We start from the raw sequence: 16,196 nt of genomic DNA, 5'->3' as shown, positions 1-16,196 counted from the left end.
GTAAGCCATGAGGTCCAGCGCTAGAGCACAGGCAGCTGTGTCTGACCCTTTGTTTTGGAACAAGTTGGAGGATAGTGGGAGAGAAAGGTTTTGTATACACACGTTCCACTAAATCTCGCTGCTGTTAAAGAGACAGAGCACCGTAAATCATTTCTGATGGTAATCAAACATGATAAGAAATTCCAACCCAAAGGGACCAGCTCGGCATTCCCCGGGGAAGGGGTCTGGGTCCAGAGTCCGGCTTCTCGAGAAAAGAAGATAAAAAACAAAAAACAGGCAACCTCTGTTGAACCTGTCAAGATTTATTTGCAGTGTGACATCCAACCTGATGTAATGACCTATGTTCTATGGATTTCTTTCTATATTCACCCTTTTATTTTTTTTACATACCTGTTTATTTTTCTCAACCCACCTGGGGCAAACAGATACTGTCTGGCCAGTACTTGAATCCATGCCACTGCCGTTACTACCTCAGGCTCTTATTTAACCCCTTCCTCCACCACAGGGATAATGTCACAAATTCTTATTATATCCTTCTCTCTCGATTCCCTTAGCTACACTGTAGAAATTTGTATCTGTGTGTATTGACATCTTTCTCAATTGAGCTCATTCTTTGCAATATCTGTTTTATTTATAAATTTATTTGGGTGCCGCCTTTGACACTGGGATGTTGTCTGGCCAGGGTTGGACCTCCCAATGCAGATCTGACCACAGCCACAGCAGTGACAAGACAGACTCCTAAGAAACACAGTCATGAGGGATCTCCCTGAGAGCTTTCTTGGTATCAAAGAACCCTGCTTCATCGGACCTGATTTCTGTCAGGCCTCCATTCCCTCCAGCCTCTGGAGAAAAAACAAGCAATCGGATCCCACTGACTCTGTCAAGATTTCGTACCACTGTGACTCCCAACCAGGCTGCAAATCCACATCAAATGCTGAAGGACACCTGTGTCCCCTGCTTGACATGAGGCATCATTGAGCAGAGAGACCCAGGTGCCCATAAAATACCCCAAACCACTGGGTTCTTGCTGGGGTTTCCACCAATCACATCATCGACCCCAACTCTGAGCTTGGCCATGGAGCAATGGAGCTGCACGAGGGTCCAGAATATACTCTGGCGCCATCTTGTGGACTCTGCTCTAACAGCAACTCCCAGGCTCAGCTGACCCCCGGGGCTTCATTGGCCTTGGGCAATATGCTGGTTGGATTTCCTTCCTCTGCCTTTTTTCTATACGTGGTAGTGCCCCACAAAGTGGGCTTTTCCCTCAAAACCTTTCAGAGCACTGAGGCCAAGCTACCTCACGACAGGCAGTTCAAAGACTCAGGTCCCCACCCATCATGTCATGACAGCCTTCGTCAACTTTTCATGTGTCCATACACTTATGTATTTATGAATGTAGGTGTGTATATATGTAAATGTTGATTTATTTCCTTATCTTTCCTACTTTTATTCATTCATACATGTCTTTCTTCTTTTCGTTCATTATTCTTTCTCTTTCATTCCTTCTTTCTGCTTTTCCTCCTCTTTTTCTTACTTTATTAAACCTACCTGAAGCATATGTGACTTAGCAGCCCATCGACGGATTTCAAGCCTCAGATCATTCTAAACACACCGCAGGGACAAAGACAGATCCTTTACCCAGGGGCCCAGGAGGGATCTCTGGGAGAGTTTTCTTTATATCAAACTATTGGACTTGATTCACCAGATCTGGCTTTTCATCAGGTCTTCATACTGTAAGGCGAATGCAGAGAAAAAGAGAAAAAGCCAGGTGTTCAGACAAAGAGAAGGAAATTTATTAGAGGGAAAGGAGAGGGTGACTGACCCTGAGAAGAGCCAGCCCCCCTCTCCCACTTCTGCTGGGGCCTTCTTATTCCCTGTGGATGGGAAATTGATTCCCTGAAGCAGGGGGAGAAGGTTAGTTGACTTTTCACCTGCAGCTGGACTCTGGTGGTCTCGGAATCTTGACAAAGCCAGAGGTGTGTGGTGTCCCACGGCAGGGAGGGTCTCGTCATCTTGGGAAAGCCAGAGGTGTGTGGTGTCCCATGGGAGGGCGGTCTCGTAGTCTTGGCAAAGCCAGCACCTGTGGTGAAAACAGGATGTTGCTTGAGCAAGAGGGTCGGTCCCACGGGTCAGCAGAAAGAGCCATTGTAACAATGACCCCCGTGTAGCCCCTAACACATACCAGGTTTATTCAGGAGACCTCTGGAGAGAAGAAGCCCGGGGAGGGGCACAGCTTCTCCCCAGAAGATCACCATTTCACCACCTTCCATTCACCAGGTGTAGGCACTTTATCCAGATCCCAAACCCCAGTCAGGCGGGGGGTTCAAAATTACCTGCTCAACAGCTGATACCACTCAACAGCAAATAAGACAACAATCCAATTGAAAAATGGGCAAAAGACATAAATAGAAATGTATCCAAACAAGACATACATATGGCCAACTAGCCCGTGAAAAAATGTTCACCATCCCTCATTGTTAGAGAAATGCAAATCCAAACTACTATGGGGGACCCCTCACACCAGTCAGAATGGCCATCATTAGTAAGTCTACAAATAACAAATGCTGGAGAGGGTGTAGAGAAAGGGTACCCTCCTACACTGTCGGTGGGAATGTAAATTGCTACAACCACCATGGAAAACAGTATACAGGCACCTCAGAAAACTAAATATAGAAGGACATTTTGACCCAGCAAACCCAGCATTGGGCATATAGCCAGACAAAACATTCCTGGAAAAAGACACATGCACCCCTGTATTCCTTGCAGCACTAGTTACAATAGCCAAGAAATGGAAACTACCAAATGTCCACCAAGAGATGAATGGATTAAGAAGAGGTGGTACATGTACACAATGGAATACTACTCAGCCATAAAAAAGAACACAATCATGCCATGTGCAGCAGCAACATGGATGGAAAAGGAACATTCATCCTTAGTGAAATAAGTCAGAAAGAGAAAAACAAATACCATATGATATCACTTATATCTGAAATCTAACAAATGGCAAAAATAAACCTTTTCATAGAAAAGAAACCCATGGAATTGAAGAACAGACTTGTCAAAGGGGAGGGGGAGGGAGTGGAGATGACTGGGAGTTGGGGGTTCATAGATGCCAACTATGGCGTCTGGAGTGGGTAAGCCATGAGATCCTGCTGCATAGCACAGGCAGTGCTATCTAGTCACCTGTGATGGAACATGATGGAGGATAAATGGACAAAAAGGATGTGTGGATAGAGATGTCAGCCTGGGTCACTTGGCTGTGGGGGAGACATTGACAGAGCACTGCAAGTCAACTACAATGGGAAAGGAATCATAAAAAAAAAAAAAAAACACAATTACCAGCTGAGGGCTCACTAGAGACGGTATCTGGGTCCAGACTCCTGCCTCTCAAGAAAAAACAGGCCATCTGACCCCATCGAAACTGTCAAGCTTTCTCACTGCTGTGACACATGACCAGGCTGCAAATCCGCATCAAATGCTGAAGGAAGCACCCCTGTGTCCTTGCCTGACCTGAGGCATCTTGGGCCAGAGAGTCACAGGTGCCTGGAAAACAATCCCGAATTTCTGGGTGCTGCTGAGGCTTCCGACAAATGCATCATAAGCCACATCTCTGAGCCTGGACCCCACCGCTTGGAGCTGCACATGGGTCCGCGTGGGTCTGACGCCGTCTTGTGGACATCGGCCCTAACAGCAGCTCTCGTGCCTGCCTTCCTCCTGTCTGCTCAGCTCTCCTGGGGGCTGCACTGGAGTTGGGCAGGCCTGCGGCTTTCCCTTGAGACTTCCTCTCCCTCTGAACGGCATGAAGTGCCCTAGGAAGTGGGGGATTTCTCTCTCAAAATCTCTCGGGGCACTCAGCCCAACTTACCCAAGGCTATTGTGTGAGTCCACTCTGCTGTAACCCTGACCCCACCCACTGTGCTGTGGGAGCCTTTTTTCTTCCTTCACATAATAATTACCTGGAGTGATTATCTCTGGCGTATGAATTTATTAATTTCTTACATCTTCATTGATGTATTCTCTGATTTATTTTTCTGGACCCACTTATGGCATGCAGATATTGTCTGGACAGGAACTGAATCCATCCCAGGGCTCTTACCACCCCAGGCTCATACACAAAACCCTCTGCCATCACAAGCATCATGTCGGGAGAGCCTTTTTCATGGCTTTCTCTGTTAAATCACTACTATGTAGGGATATCTATATGTATGTACTGACTTCATCAATTTATCGCCTTCTTCAAAATATTTACTTTTCTTGATTCATTTACTTGGGTGCCACCTGCAACATCAGGGAGTTGCCCAGTCAGGGTTTGATCTCCCCATGCAGCTCTCACCATAGCCACAGCTGTGACAGGGACAGACTCTTCGGTCAGGCCTCCTTCCCTGGAGCGGTCACTGTAAAGGGAGACTCGTGTGGCAAGGCAAGAAAGACATTTCACTGGGTCTCATGGGCAGAAAAAGCACAGGGATTAGCACAACCACCCACCACAATGCCACCAAAGTCCACCGTCCATTCATCAGCACCAGCCTCTATCCAGAGAGCTAAACACTTGGCAGTCAGGGGCTTGAAAATGGACAGTTCATGATTCAAAACAGAGGCTGTGTGGGTTCTGGCTCCTGGCCTGGAGGAACACAAGGCGCTCTGAAACCCAGTGGATCACTCAAGCATTATAAACACACTGCCACCCGGCCAGGCAGCAAATGCACACACATTAAATGCTGAAAGGACAGCTGTGTGCTCTGCCTGACGTGAGGCAACTTAGAGCAGAGAGTCCCAGATGCCTGGAAAACAACCCCAGATCTCTGGGTGCTGGCTGGGGTTTCCCACAAACACATCATCAACCCCAACACTGAGCCCCGACAATGCAGCCTTGGAGCTTGCCCATGGGTCTGGAAAGTACCCTGGTGCCGTCTTGTGGTCATCTGCGCTAACAGCAACTCCTAGGTGTTCGTCCTCCCTCTGGCTGAGCAGCCCCCGGGGGCAGCTTTGGCCTTGGGCAACACACTGCTTGGACGGCCTTCCTCCACTTTCTTGAAATATCAAGAAGGGCCCTACCAAGTGGGCTATTTCTCTCTCAAAGGCTTTCAGAGCCCTGAGGCCTCCCTACCCGATGCCACAGCTTTTAAACACTCAGCTCCCGACCCATCATGTGCTGACAGCCTTCTTCAATTTTTCATATATTCACGCAGGTATGTGTTTTTGAATATATTTGTTTACATATGTAATTATTGACTTATTTTCTTACCTTTCCAACTATTATTCATTAGCTCATAGGTCTTTCTTCCTTTGTTCTACCTTTCTTACATTTTTTTCTTTCACTGGAGTGACTTACCCTACTGTATGGAGCCCAGTGGCTCCCAAATGTTGATTCCTTGCTCCAACTGCCAAGAGCTGGGGCAACCAGGGCCACTTTAGGGAATTTTGAAGGGAAGATGCTCAGGACAAGTGGTCCTGGCAGCTGCTAGGAACTCACCAGAAAATTCCCCAACTGGGGCCAGCTGGTCACAAACAGCAAGGCTCCTGTTGCCGAACCCAAGTTTGCTCTGCTCACTGTACTGCTCAGGCCAATGAATTCTAAGAAGAGTTGTTGGGGCGATGCATAGCTACTTTAATTAGAAAGCTAGCAGATGGAGAAGACGGCAGGCTAGTGTCTTGAGACTTGCCTCAGTCTTAATTCAGGCTCTTTTAATACTGAGAAAGGGGAGGGGCCAATGGTCAGCCACTGTCACTTGCTGGGGGGACAGGCTCACTACAATGCTGACCAATGGCTGAACAGGACCACTAAAAGTCGCTCACTAATGGTTGCTCACTTACACTCTGACCCCAGCCCCTTTCTCCCTGACTCTAACCTCTAAGGCCAGGCAGTCTGTACAACAGGATGGGTTAGGGTTTTAAGGGTCATTTGAACTTTTGCTCTACCCTTATCTTGCACAGGTCAGTTCACTATCAAAGAAGTAGCCCCAGTAACATGGAGATTATGGCCCACTTTGCCAGTTTGGATTGGTAGTCCATGACTTGAACAACCGTCAAGGGTGGCAATGGTCATGGGCTCAGCTACTAATTCCTACTCCTTTCCGACCTTGATACTGACCCTAAAAATGAAAGGTGACTCTCGTCTGACATTGACTCTTGACCCTTTCCCTGACCCTCGTCTCCTACTCAGACTCTTACTTTGATGCTGAGACCAGCTCAGTGAGTGGAGGTGAAGGACGGGTGCTGCAAAGCTTAAGAAATGTTCATCGGAAACAAAGAAAGACACAGAGACAGGGTACAGTTAAAGATGGAACCAGGGGACTCAACACCAGGGGTCAAGAGCCCTGAATGCCAACGCCTCATCCTCTTTATTATGCTCTCAGGAAGGTAACAATGTGAGAAAATAGACACCCCAAGGCCCTCGGCCTCCAGTCACCTTGAATTTGAACTCCGACCTTTACTCTAAAGGGCATCAATGAGGCTGGTGTTAGCTATCTAGGCATAACATCTTGAGGAACAATCAGTGTTTTCTCAAGCAGTTTTCTGACTTGAGCTGACCCGGTTTTCCAAAGTCAACACCTTGTCCTCTCAGTTTATGCCTAACTTGCTGAGCCAGGTCCCTCTAGCCCCTTACTTATGGTTTCCTTGGGGTTTAGAAAACACATCCGGAAGATTTCTCCCCACACCTTGAGCCTTAATCCTAATGCTTACTCTGTGACTTTTCGTAACCTTATCCCTATCGAGGAAGCTTAAGTCAGCTCTAGGGCAGGGCTTTGCACAGGTAGCACTCAAAACTGCTCCTCACACCTGGTTGTTCCCGCCACCTGGAACCCTGAGCAACAGGTGAGGAAAACGTGACGTTGGAGGTCTTGGAACAGGATTTGCGCACGACGAGGCCAACTCACCGCCCTGCTGTAAAGCGCCCAGGAAGCGTCTGAGGGAAAACCGGAAATTCCTCTTCCCGGTGCAGAGACAGGAATGAACTGAGGCCCCCACGCCAAGCACTGGCACTGTCCCCGAAGCGCGGGCGGCGTCCCCCGGGACGCGCCCTCAGGAGACCTCCACACGCCCGCAGGCCCCTGGCTCCTCCATCGACCGAGAGCAAACCCAAGCGCACGCGACCCTCTCCTGCTCTGCGCAGAGTCAGGGCCGGGCGCTCAAGCATGCGCACTGGCGCGTGCCCCCACGGTCTCCCCGCGGCCCCCCGCTGAGGAAACGGGCATTGCGCAGGCGCACAGAGGACGCCCCGCCCCCGGCGCGGCGCCAGACGCCGGGAGCCAGCGACCTGAGAGGAGATGGCGGGGCGGCCGGGGCCTTCGAGCGAGGAGTCCGCGGGAGCCCTGGGCCGCGCTGGCGAGGCAGGAGGTAGCTGGGCCCGGTGGCGGCCTCTGACCCGGCCTCCGGAGGGAGCCAGGCTGCCAGGGGCCGGGCGGGGAGCGCGTGCGGGAGCCTCTTCCTCAGGGCCGGGTCGGTCGTGAGGAAAAAACGACTGTCGCCCCGCTGGAAGGGTCTGGGCGGCGCTACCCGGAGCCCGGGGGACTCACCCGCAGGCCTCGCCTGACCTTCGCGCACTTCCCGTTGGCCTGGTCTGTCCATCCCGTTTGCTTAAGTAGCTCAGAGGAGGCAGGGGACACGGTTTCGATGTGGGCCCGGGTCGGTCCAGTCACTCGTCCCACAGCCCGCACACAGCTGCCTTCCCAGCTGCCCCGTAGTGGTTCTCCACGGGGAAGTTTCTCCCCCAACGAGGGTCCGGACGGCTCCACACGACATTACCTTTTCTTTCGTCTTGACACTGATCCACCGCGTGTTGGCTCCCACCTCACCAGGAAGGGGGTGGGGGAGAACGGCAGCTCCTTCAGTTAAAAAGTTCTGCAGGGACAGCCTGGGGTAGAGGAGAGATGAACAGTGTTCCTTAGCCGTTTTCGCCCTGGTGTTTCACAGAACCGGAGGGACCTGTACAAGGAGCACCCATCCCTCAGCTTGTTTACTCTCTGCTCTTCTTGGCTCACCCACCTCCCTCCTTAAGATTCAATCATGAACATGTCTGGGTGACACTTTCAGACCTGCTGTTACCAGTGCAGCTTTGGTACATTGGTAAGGGCTCCATAACGTTTTTATAAAATAAAGGTCTAAGTAAAGAAACAGCACAGAAAGCTTGATTGGAGCAGAGTGTGGCACCTGGTGACAACTCTCAGCTAAGGACAAAGAAAAACAGGACAGATGCATATAGTTCCCTTAAGCACCTACCGTGGCCACCACTGTACTAAAGAAACCTCTTAGTATTGCTCTTCCAAATTTCTCAAATAAGACAACATATTTAGATGAATGTTTAATCAGTTTCACCAGTGTCTTATAACTGGTGAAATACCATATCCCATGTGGCTTAGAAACTTAGGAATTTTACAACTTCACTCTTTCCTGGAGGATCACACAAAACATAGAGATGCATGGACTACATAGTCACTGGAGCCTAGATGGCGGTAGGAAAACATGGGGAGGGAATAGCTAAATCCTGAGGTATTTCTACTGGGAAATACCTGTAGAGTGGATTTCTGAAATGAGGAAGAAATGGAATTAAAATTAAGGTAACTACGTCAACTTTTAAGTTATTAGATGTATTTACACCGATACAGCATGATTTTCAAAAAAGATATTTTTATGAGAGAAAAGCAAGAAAAATTATAATTATAGCACTATGTAGGTTGCACAGAAAGATGTCTGGAGGCTGCTTTCCTAATTGATGGCTCCAAGGAAGGGACTTGGATTTTGAGGGCAATGCAGAGGTAAAGGAACATTTTTAACCTTAATATTTGTATGTAATTAATACTAGTGGAAATTTAAAGTGTAAAAGTAGGGGACATTTTTTAAATGCCATTTGAGGATTGTATGTTAATATCTATCACTGTTGTTCTCTCAGTTTTAATTGTTATACTGAGGTTATTACTATATAGGAGAGTGTCCCTGTACTTTAGAACTTCACAACAGAATATTCGGGGTAATGAAGCATTGTATCTGCAACTCATTCTCAAGGTTCAGAAAGAGTAGCAAATGGAAGATTTGGGATGAAGGGCATAAAGGAGCTGTATGTCCTATTCTTAAACTTTATTATGGAAAAATTTAAGCATATGCAAGAATGCACAGGCACATGAAAAGATGCTGAACATTGCTAATATAGAAAGAGAAAACTACAATGAGGTATCACCTCACACTAGTAAGAATGTCTATCATAGTCTACAAATAAATGCTGGAGAGGGTGTGGAAAAAAGGAACCCTTCTACACTGTTGGTGGGAATATAAATTGGTGCAGTCACTATGGAGAACAGTAGAGAGGTTCCTTAAAAAACTATAAATACGGTTACCATATGATCCAACAGTCCCACTCCTAGGCATGTATCTGGAAAAAAATAAAACTAATTTGAAATGGTATATGCACCCCAGGGTCGTAGCAGTACTTTTTACAGTAGCCAAGACATGGAAGCAACCTAAATGTCCATGGACAGATAACTGAATAAAGAAGAGGTGGTGCATATATATACATGACTGAATAATACTCAGCCATAAAAAGAATGAAATAATGGCATTTCCAGCAAAATGGGTGGACCTAGAGGTAATCATACTAAATGAAGTAAATCAGACAAAGACAAATATCACCTATGTGTGGAATCTAAAACAATGATACAAATGAACTTATTTGCAAAACAGAAATAGACTCACAGACATAGAAAACAAACTTACGGTTACCAAAGGGGAGAGGGAATGGAGGGATACATTAGGACTGAGATTAACTGATACACACTACTAAATATAAAACCTAAACAACAAGGACCTGATGTATGGCACAAGGAACTATATGCAATATCTTGTAATCTGTCATGGAAAATAATCTGAAAAAGAATATATATATTCTTCTATAAAGTGTATTTGATTGAATCAAGATGCAAATATGATCCATTTATCGAGATTGGGTGATAGGTGTCTTTAATCTCTTTTTGTATGTAAGGGTCTTCCTTTCTCCCTCCCCCATAACCCAAAAATGTATTTAAGTTAAACTGGGTTGTTTTTCCTGTGAAGCTCCCCAGTGTGGATGTTGCTAATTGCATCCACAGGAGCCATTTAAAATGATCCTCTGTCCTTGTGTTTCCTTTAAATTGTTATTTAGATCAAGAGGCTTAACATGTTTTAGTGTCATTTTTGACAAGAATCCTATGTTGTATTTTTACATCAAATAGCTCATAATGTCTATCTTTATTTTGATGTTAATAATAATTGCCTAGATCTACCAGTTCATTAGGGAGTTAAAAATAAATGCCTATTTGAGTATAAGCAAGTCAGTACAAAATGTTTTTCTAGGAGGCTCCAGAATAACGATTGTATGTAGGAAAGCATTTTGTATTCATATACATTTAAATGAGACATCTTATTAAATTTCCTCACTATTCCTTGTGAGGTATTTTGGTCTTTTTGTGGGGATTTGTTTTGTTTTGTTTTGGTGATATTCTCTTGAACTTTATAGACGATTATGCCATCTACTGTTTACAGTGACTTCTGACTCCTTGTTTCCAGTTTTTAATATTTTAATACCTTTTTTTCTTTCATTATTACATCCTGCGCTTTGACCAAGCCTTGAACAGTATCTGTAGTAAGCATGCACTCCTTCCCTTGCCCTGAGTTTTAGTAAGGGGAAATCTGTGGTGTCATTTCATCCTTTAAGAAAAGCTGACCATGACCCGATTCATCCCTTGTGCAGTGTCCACTTAAGGTCAAGGAGCAGAAGCACCACTTTGGCTGGAAACCTGCCCTCAACCCACCTCAGTTCCAGCCCAAGGTTGTCAGATCTTCCCTCAGGCTTCTCACACCTATATGATTCTTAAATGTTTGGTTTTTGTCTCCACAGGGCAGGCCAAGTCCTCACAAAAAATAGAAGACTTGATGGAAATGGTGAAGAAGTTGCAGAAAGGTCACGTCTCCTCTGTAACTAAGGCTCAGCCTGAGGTTTGGGTTCAGGCAGAAGTAGAATCAATTCTAAGCCCCCAAATTCACAGACTTGGGAAATGAACTCATTTGCTTTCTCTTACTTTTAAACCTTAATTTTTTGAGTTAAAAATATGACCCATGATTCAAAGTTAAAGTGTAATGCAATAAAATGCAAAACATTGTCCTAACACTCCCCTTACTCACCATCCATTTGGCTCCCACTGCGATTTGCTGAAAACAGTTTTCCACCTTTACCTCCCTTCCCTCCACCTCACATCTGCTCCTCTGTGCTTCCTTACCAGACACCTCCCAGCCATGTTCCTACCTCAAGGCAGGCCTTTGCACTGTCTCTCACACCCACCCAGGGAACTTCAAGGCCTACCCTACCCTACTTGATTTGGGGCTCTCAAGAGGTCTTGCCATATCTGAAGAAGCGTGTCCCGCTCCTTTACTTTTTAATCCATTACCTATTTTCTTGACCGCAGTTACCACAATCTGACTTTGTCTCTCTCTGTTGCTGTCTCCCCTACCCAAGGTGTAAGCCCTTGGAGGGGCATCCACCTCCCTCTGTCTCTCCTGTCATAGTCACTCAACCTTCTTTTCTCCCTGCAGCGGGAAGCCTAGAGCCCAAGGTTGAGGTCCTGATTAACCGGATTAATGAGGTTCAGCAAGGTGAGCTCAGGACCTTGCCTTGTCAACCAGAATAAGTTATGTGTAAAGTGAAAATGCGGTGCCCCTAGTTCAAAATATACAAAGTATTTTGAAAGAGCAGAGCATTAAACGAGGCATGGGTTGGTCCATCTAAATACTAACTGCTATAGTCATGTTTATTAACCTGGCCCTGCTGCCACCTGAACCTAACAAGAAGGGCTTATGCTCCTAGAAGCCCCATTTCCTGCTCTGTAAAGCCTTCAAGTAAACCCTTTAGGTTTACTTGAAGACAAATGTGAAATATTTGCAAGGAAAAGACATTTAAATAATGTTTTACTCTTTGGCACAGCGAAAAAGAAAGCCAGTGAAGAGCTGGGAGAGGCCCGGACTGTCTGGGAAACCCTGCAAAAGGAACTTGACTCATGTAAGCTTGTCACGGGTCACCCAGAGGTCCACACAATGTCATGCAGCTTTGAACACAGTATTCCAGATGTCTGCATTCTTGGCTGTGACCAAGGGCTCCTGCCCTTCTTCAACCTCAGATCCTTCCAATCCCTGCTCCTCCCACTGTGTTGGTGGGAAGGTTCCTGAAAAACTCTGTAAGCATGCCTCTACCTCAGGGCCTTGGCTAGACAGTCCCCCCAGATACTGCAGCTTCCTGTTGCCTCACATCATCCTCAGCTCTCAGCTCAAGTATGCTCAGAGAGGCCTTCCCCAGTTACCTAAAAACAGCACCCTGTCCCTGCCTGGTCACGTGCCACTTACTGCTTGATGTTACTGCTTCACAGTCCTTGTCCCACTTCATGTGATGCCATGTAAACACACTGGCATCCCACAAAGTCATCACAGACACCCTTTATCACCTTCAGGACTCTTTAGTGCTTATAGCGAGTGTCAGCACAAGAGAGGAGAGGGTCACCTTGGGGGTCCACATTTGGGGTCAGGGGTAAGCCTGTATGAAACTGCCCATGTGACCGTGGGCAGGCCTAGTCCCCAGGGGTGCAGTGAATGGTCCCTGATGCCTGAACATGTTACTTTTTCCAGTGAGTGGAGAGAAAGTACGCCTGAAAGAGATCTTGAGCAAAAAGCAAGGTAATTATAGCTGTCCTGTCTTCATGTTTTTGCCTTTTCCAACCTGTATAAGCCTACTCTCTATAGTGATAGAAGCCTTTTGAAACCTGAATCACCTTGCACCCCTCCTGTGGATTCCACCACAGTAAATGACAGTCCCATACGGTGTCCACATGACCTGGCTCTTTTACCTCTGCCCAAACCTCATGCCTTGATGAGCTCTCATGGCCCCCTCACTTCCTCTCTCTGCAGAGACCCTGAGGATCCTCCGGCTCCACTGCCAGGAGAAGGAAAGTGAGGCACAGAGGTAAGAGCCTCTACCTGGGCCCTGCTCCAAGCTACCCCTTCATTCTGGTAGAGAAAGTAAGTGAAATCAGTTTTAGACCCACAGCTCTCATCTTCTCCCTCTGTAAAATGGAGAGGCCAAATAAGGGTCTTTCCATCTTGGCTGCAACAGCGGGCAGTAGTGTTAAGAGTACCCTCTCACTCACTCACCTGGAATAAGCACTCATTTGCTAGAATGTTAAATTCCTTCAGCTGGTTTTTATTCTGTACCTTTGATACTTTCCACAGTGGCTGTTTGTTCGCTTATCTGTCCCTTCATTTAAGGCATCAAGCCAGCCATCTCTCCATCCATTATCCTTCCATCCACCCAACTATTTGTGCATCGATCTCTACCTCCTCAATGCTTATTTTGCTCATCTGGTGACCAGAAGCCCCAAGCCCCTAGCATACCAAGGTTGAAACTGTTAGAGAAATTCACATGGGGTTATTAACGGGTGTGACTGTGCATTTGACCAGGCCCACACTGATCTCTCTAATCTTCACAATGACATTTCCTGGGGGCATGTGCTCATGTCCCCCTACAAAGTTACAGAGAAGGACCTCAATCTAGAAGGCTAGAACAGACCTCAAGAGAAGGATGCAGAAGCCCTACCCCAACCCCTGAATGTAGGGAGACATTCAGAGAACATGATGAAGGGCTGCGCTGACTCTTGCCAGGAAGCAAACCATGCTGCAGGAATGCAAGGAGCGAATTTCTGCCCTGAATTCCCAGATCGAGGAAGAAAAGAACAAACAGAGGAAGCTGAGGTAAAGCCCAACACCTGAAGCCTGATGGGCTGGGCTGGGTTGTCAGTGGGAGTTATACCAGCAATGGAGGTTAGAAGAGTAGCTGGCCGAGCTGAAGCTTGGAGGGTCAAAGTGGAGAAGGTGTTCCCAGCAGCATGAAGAGCATGGGTGAGCTCCCCCTGGTCTGTGCATGAAGACCCTAGCTGTGCAAGGTTGGGGAGGGGTGTCTCTCAGCCCACGGCCCCTCATCCTATGTGCTTGATCTCCAGGTTGGATTTTGAAGAACAGCTGGAGGATCTGATGGGCCAGCATAAGGACCTCTGGGAATTCCATGTGAGTCACTCAGCCACTCCTTCGACCTTCCGCATCTCCCCTGGCAGCACCAGGCCCCAAACCAATGGAATTCTCCAGGCCTCCTTCCTCTCTACTTCCACACCTAGTTCCGTACAAACCCTGGCAGCTGTGCAGCACCCTCATTGCCACCTGCTGCTGACCTCTTCACCAGACCTGCCCACCCATCCCTGATGCTCTCCAAGTATCCTTAAGTGGTCATGAGGAACCCCGATGAACCAAGGAGGGCTCACCCAAAAATGAGATCCATATATGTATTTGGGGCCATCACAGACACAGGGCAGGCATCTGGGGATCCCAAACAAGAAAATAGGCAGAGAAAATGACTGTCCAGATGGAAGAGCTCAGTGAGGTCACATGATGGTAAGAGGAGGAGCTGCATTACTGGGTGGTAACTTACTCTCAAAAGAAAAACCTTGATTTGTACTGTTTGCAGGATCTCCTGTAGTAAATACTCATCCTAGGGCTGATTTCAAACCTTGTTTAATTCCTGAATACTCATGACCTCATGAGCCTCTCCAGCATAGCACAGCACCCTAGGTAATCTGGAGTGAAAGCTCTAGGCAGAGGGAATGGCCAGTGCAAAGGCCCTGAAGCTGGACTGTGCCTGGCATACATGGAGGGCCAAAGTAGTAGGAAGTAAGGAATACCAGATCTTGGTCAGCTTCACTGCAGCACATGGGAGATGTGGACAGGCCATCTTTCTACCCCTCAGAAGCCAGAGCAACTGGCCCTGGAAATTGATGCCCTGGACAGCAGCAAGGAGCAGTTGCTCAAGGAAGGTGAGGCCTGGAGAAGGGATGCCCAGATCAACTCTGCCCTGCCCCCCCCTGCCGTACCCTGCCCATCTGTTCCTTCCTGCTACAGAGAAGTTGGTGGAGGCAAAGCTGGAGGATGTGAAGCATCGTCTGTGTTCCCAGTTTGGAGCCAAGGGCTGCGCAACCATCACTGAGGGGCTCTTCCTCCGCAGCCAGGAGGCAGCAGCTGTGGTGTAAGGCAGAGATGGGGAGGGTGGGATGGGATAGAGAAAGGGAGCTGCCAGCACTGATGGCCCCATCTTCAGGCATCTGTTTGAAGAGGAGAACAGGAAGGCCCAGGAGCTCCTGGGGGCTGCTGCCCAGCGCCAGGAGCAGCTACAACAAAAGTGCCAGCAGCTACAGCAGAAGAAGCAGAGGTGGGCACAGGGCCCCTCCTTGCAATCCTCACTGGGAAGGTAGCTGAGGGAGTCTCCTCCCTCCCAGACTGTCTCTTGGTCTCTTCACAATCCTACCCTTCTCCTTCCCCAACCTCCTACCCTACCTCAGGCTGAAAGAAGAGCTGGAAAAGCTTGGGGTGCAGGTCCCTGCTCAAACCCAGAGAAAGCAAGAGGAAGGAGCTGGCCCAGGAGAAGCTGTGAGCCCTGGAATTGGGTGCAGGGAGCAGAGACAGCTCATGAAAGGAGCTGGGGGTGGGAAGACAAGGAGGGGGTCTGCAGAATCCTGAGAAGATGGTCTTCAGGGAAAGGCATTCTTGCAGGGACACAGTCAAGACAAAGGTGCAGAGGCTGGCAGTGGTGGGGTGAGGTGGGGCAGATCCCAGGGAGAGTGTGAGCAAAGGAATGTGAGGGGATTTCACCCTCAGACCTTGACCTCCCACAGGCTAATCCTAAGACACTTGGAGTCAGTGAGGAGAAAGACCCAGAGCTGCCCATCAAGCAGGGCCTAATGTCTTCCTAGGCAAGAAGGACCCACCATACACTGGCACTTATACCCTGGGCTTCAGGAAATAAAGGCACCACTTCAGTACAACTGCCTCAGCTGAGTCTGTGCTAGGTGGGGGATTGTCTGTCCCAAGACCTCTGGCCCACATTCTGCCTCTTGGCCTCAGCCAGAGTCCCACAGCAAGCACTGAATAAATGCTTCCCTAAGCTTACAGTCTCTGGGTCTGTTCATCTCTAGGACTTGACATGATCAAGGACCCCCAGGCACAGGGATGCAGGACTGAGACCTTCTCACAATAGGCCCAGGGGTTATGTAAACCAGAACCTCAGCCTGTCAGTTCCATGCCCACAGTCCCCATTGATTAGCTGAGAAAAAGAAATGTAACTGGATCCTAAATGTAGTTTG

The 16,196-nt window shown here is 48.0% G+C and overlaps 1 protein-coding gene across 1 annotated transcript; it reads left to right on the top strand.

Annotated features, from left to right (window-relative positions):
• The first annotated feature begins 7,248 nt into the window (after positions 1-7,248).
• SYCE1 (synaptonemal complex central element protein 1) lies at positions 7,249-15,859 on the top strand. Its single transcript, XM_047762699.1, is given in 13 exon segments — positions 7,249-7,338; positions 10,868-10,930; positions 11,560-11,619; positions 11,948-12,022; positions 12,643-12,690; positions 12,922-12,976; positions 13,672-13,761; positions 14,010-14,073; positions 14,807-14,873; positions 14,959-15,082; positions 15,155-15,265; positions 15,396-15,500; positions 15,751-15,859. Coding segments are annotated over 13 exon segments (1,041 nt in total). The 5' UTR covers positions 7,249-7,268.
• Positions 15,860-16,196: the final 337 nt, after the last annotated feature.

The sequence above is a fragment of the Phacochoerus africanus genome, chromosome 15 (assembly GCF_016906955.1).
Source record: "Phacochoerus africanus isolate WHEZ1 chromosome 15, ROS_Pafr_v1, whole genome shotgun sequence".
NCBI classification, from domain to species: Eukaryota; Metazoa; Chordata; class Mammalia; order Artiodactyla; family Suidae; genus Phacochoerus; species Phacochoerus africanus.
The sequence above is the reverse complement of the archived record's forward strand: the minus strand, read 5'-3'. Positions and strand labels throughout refer to the sequence as shown.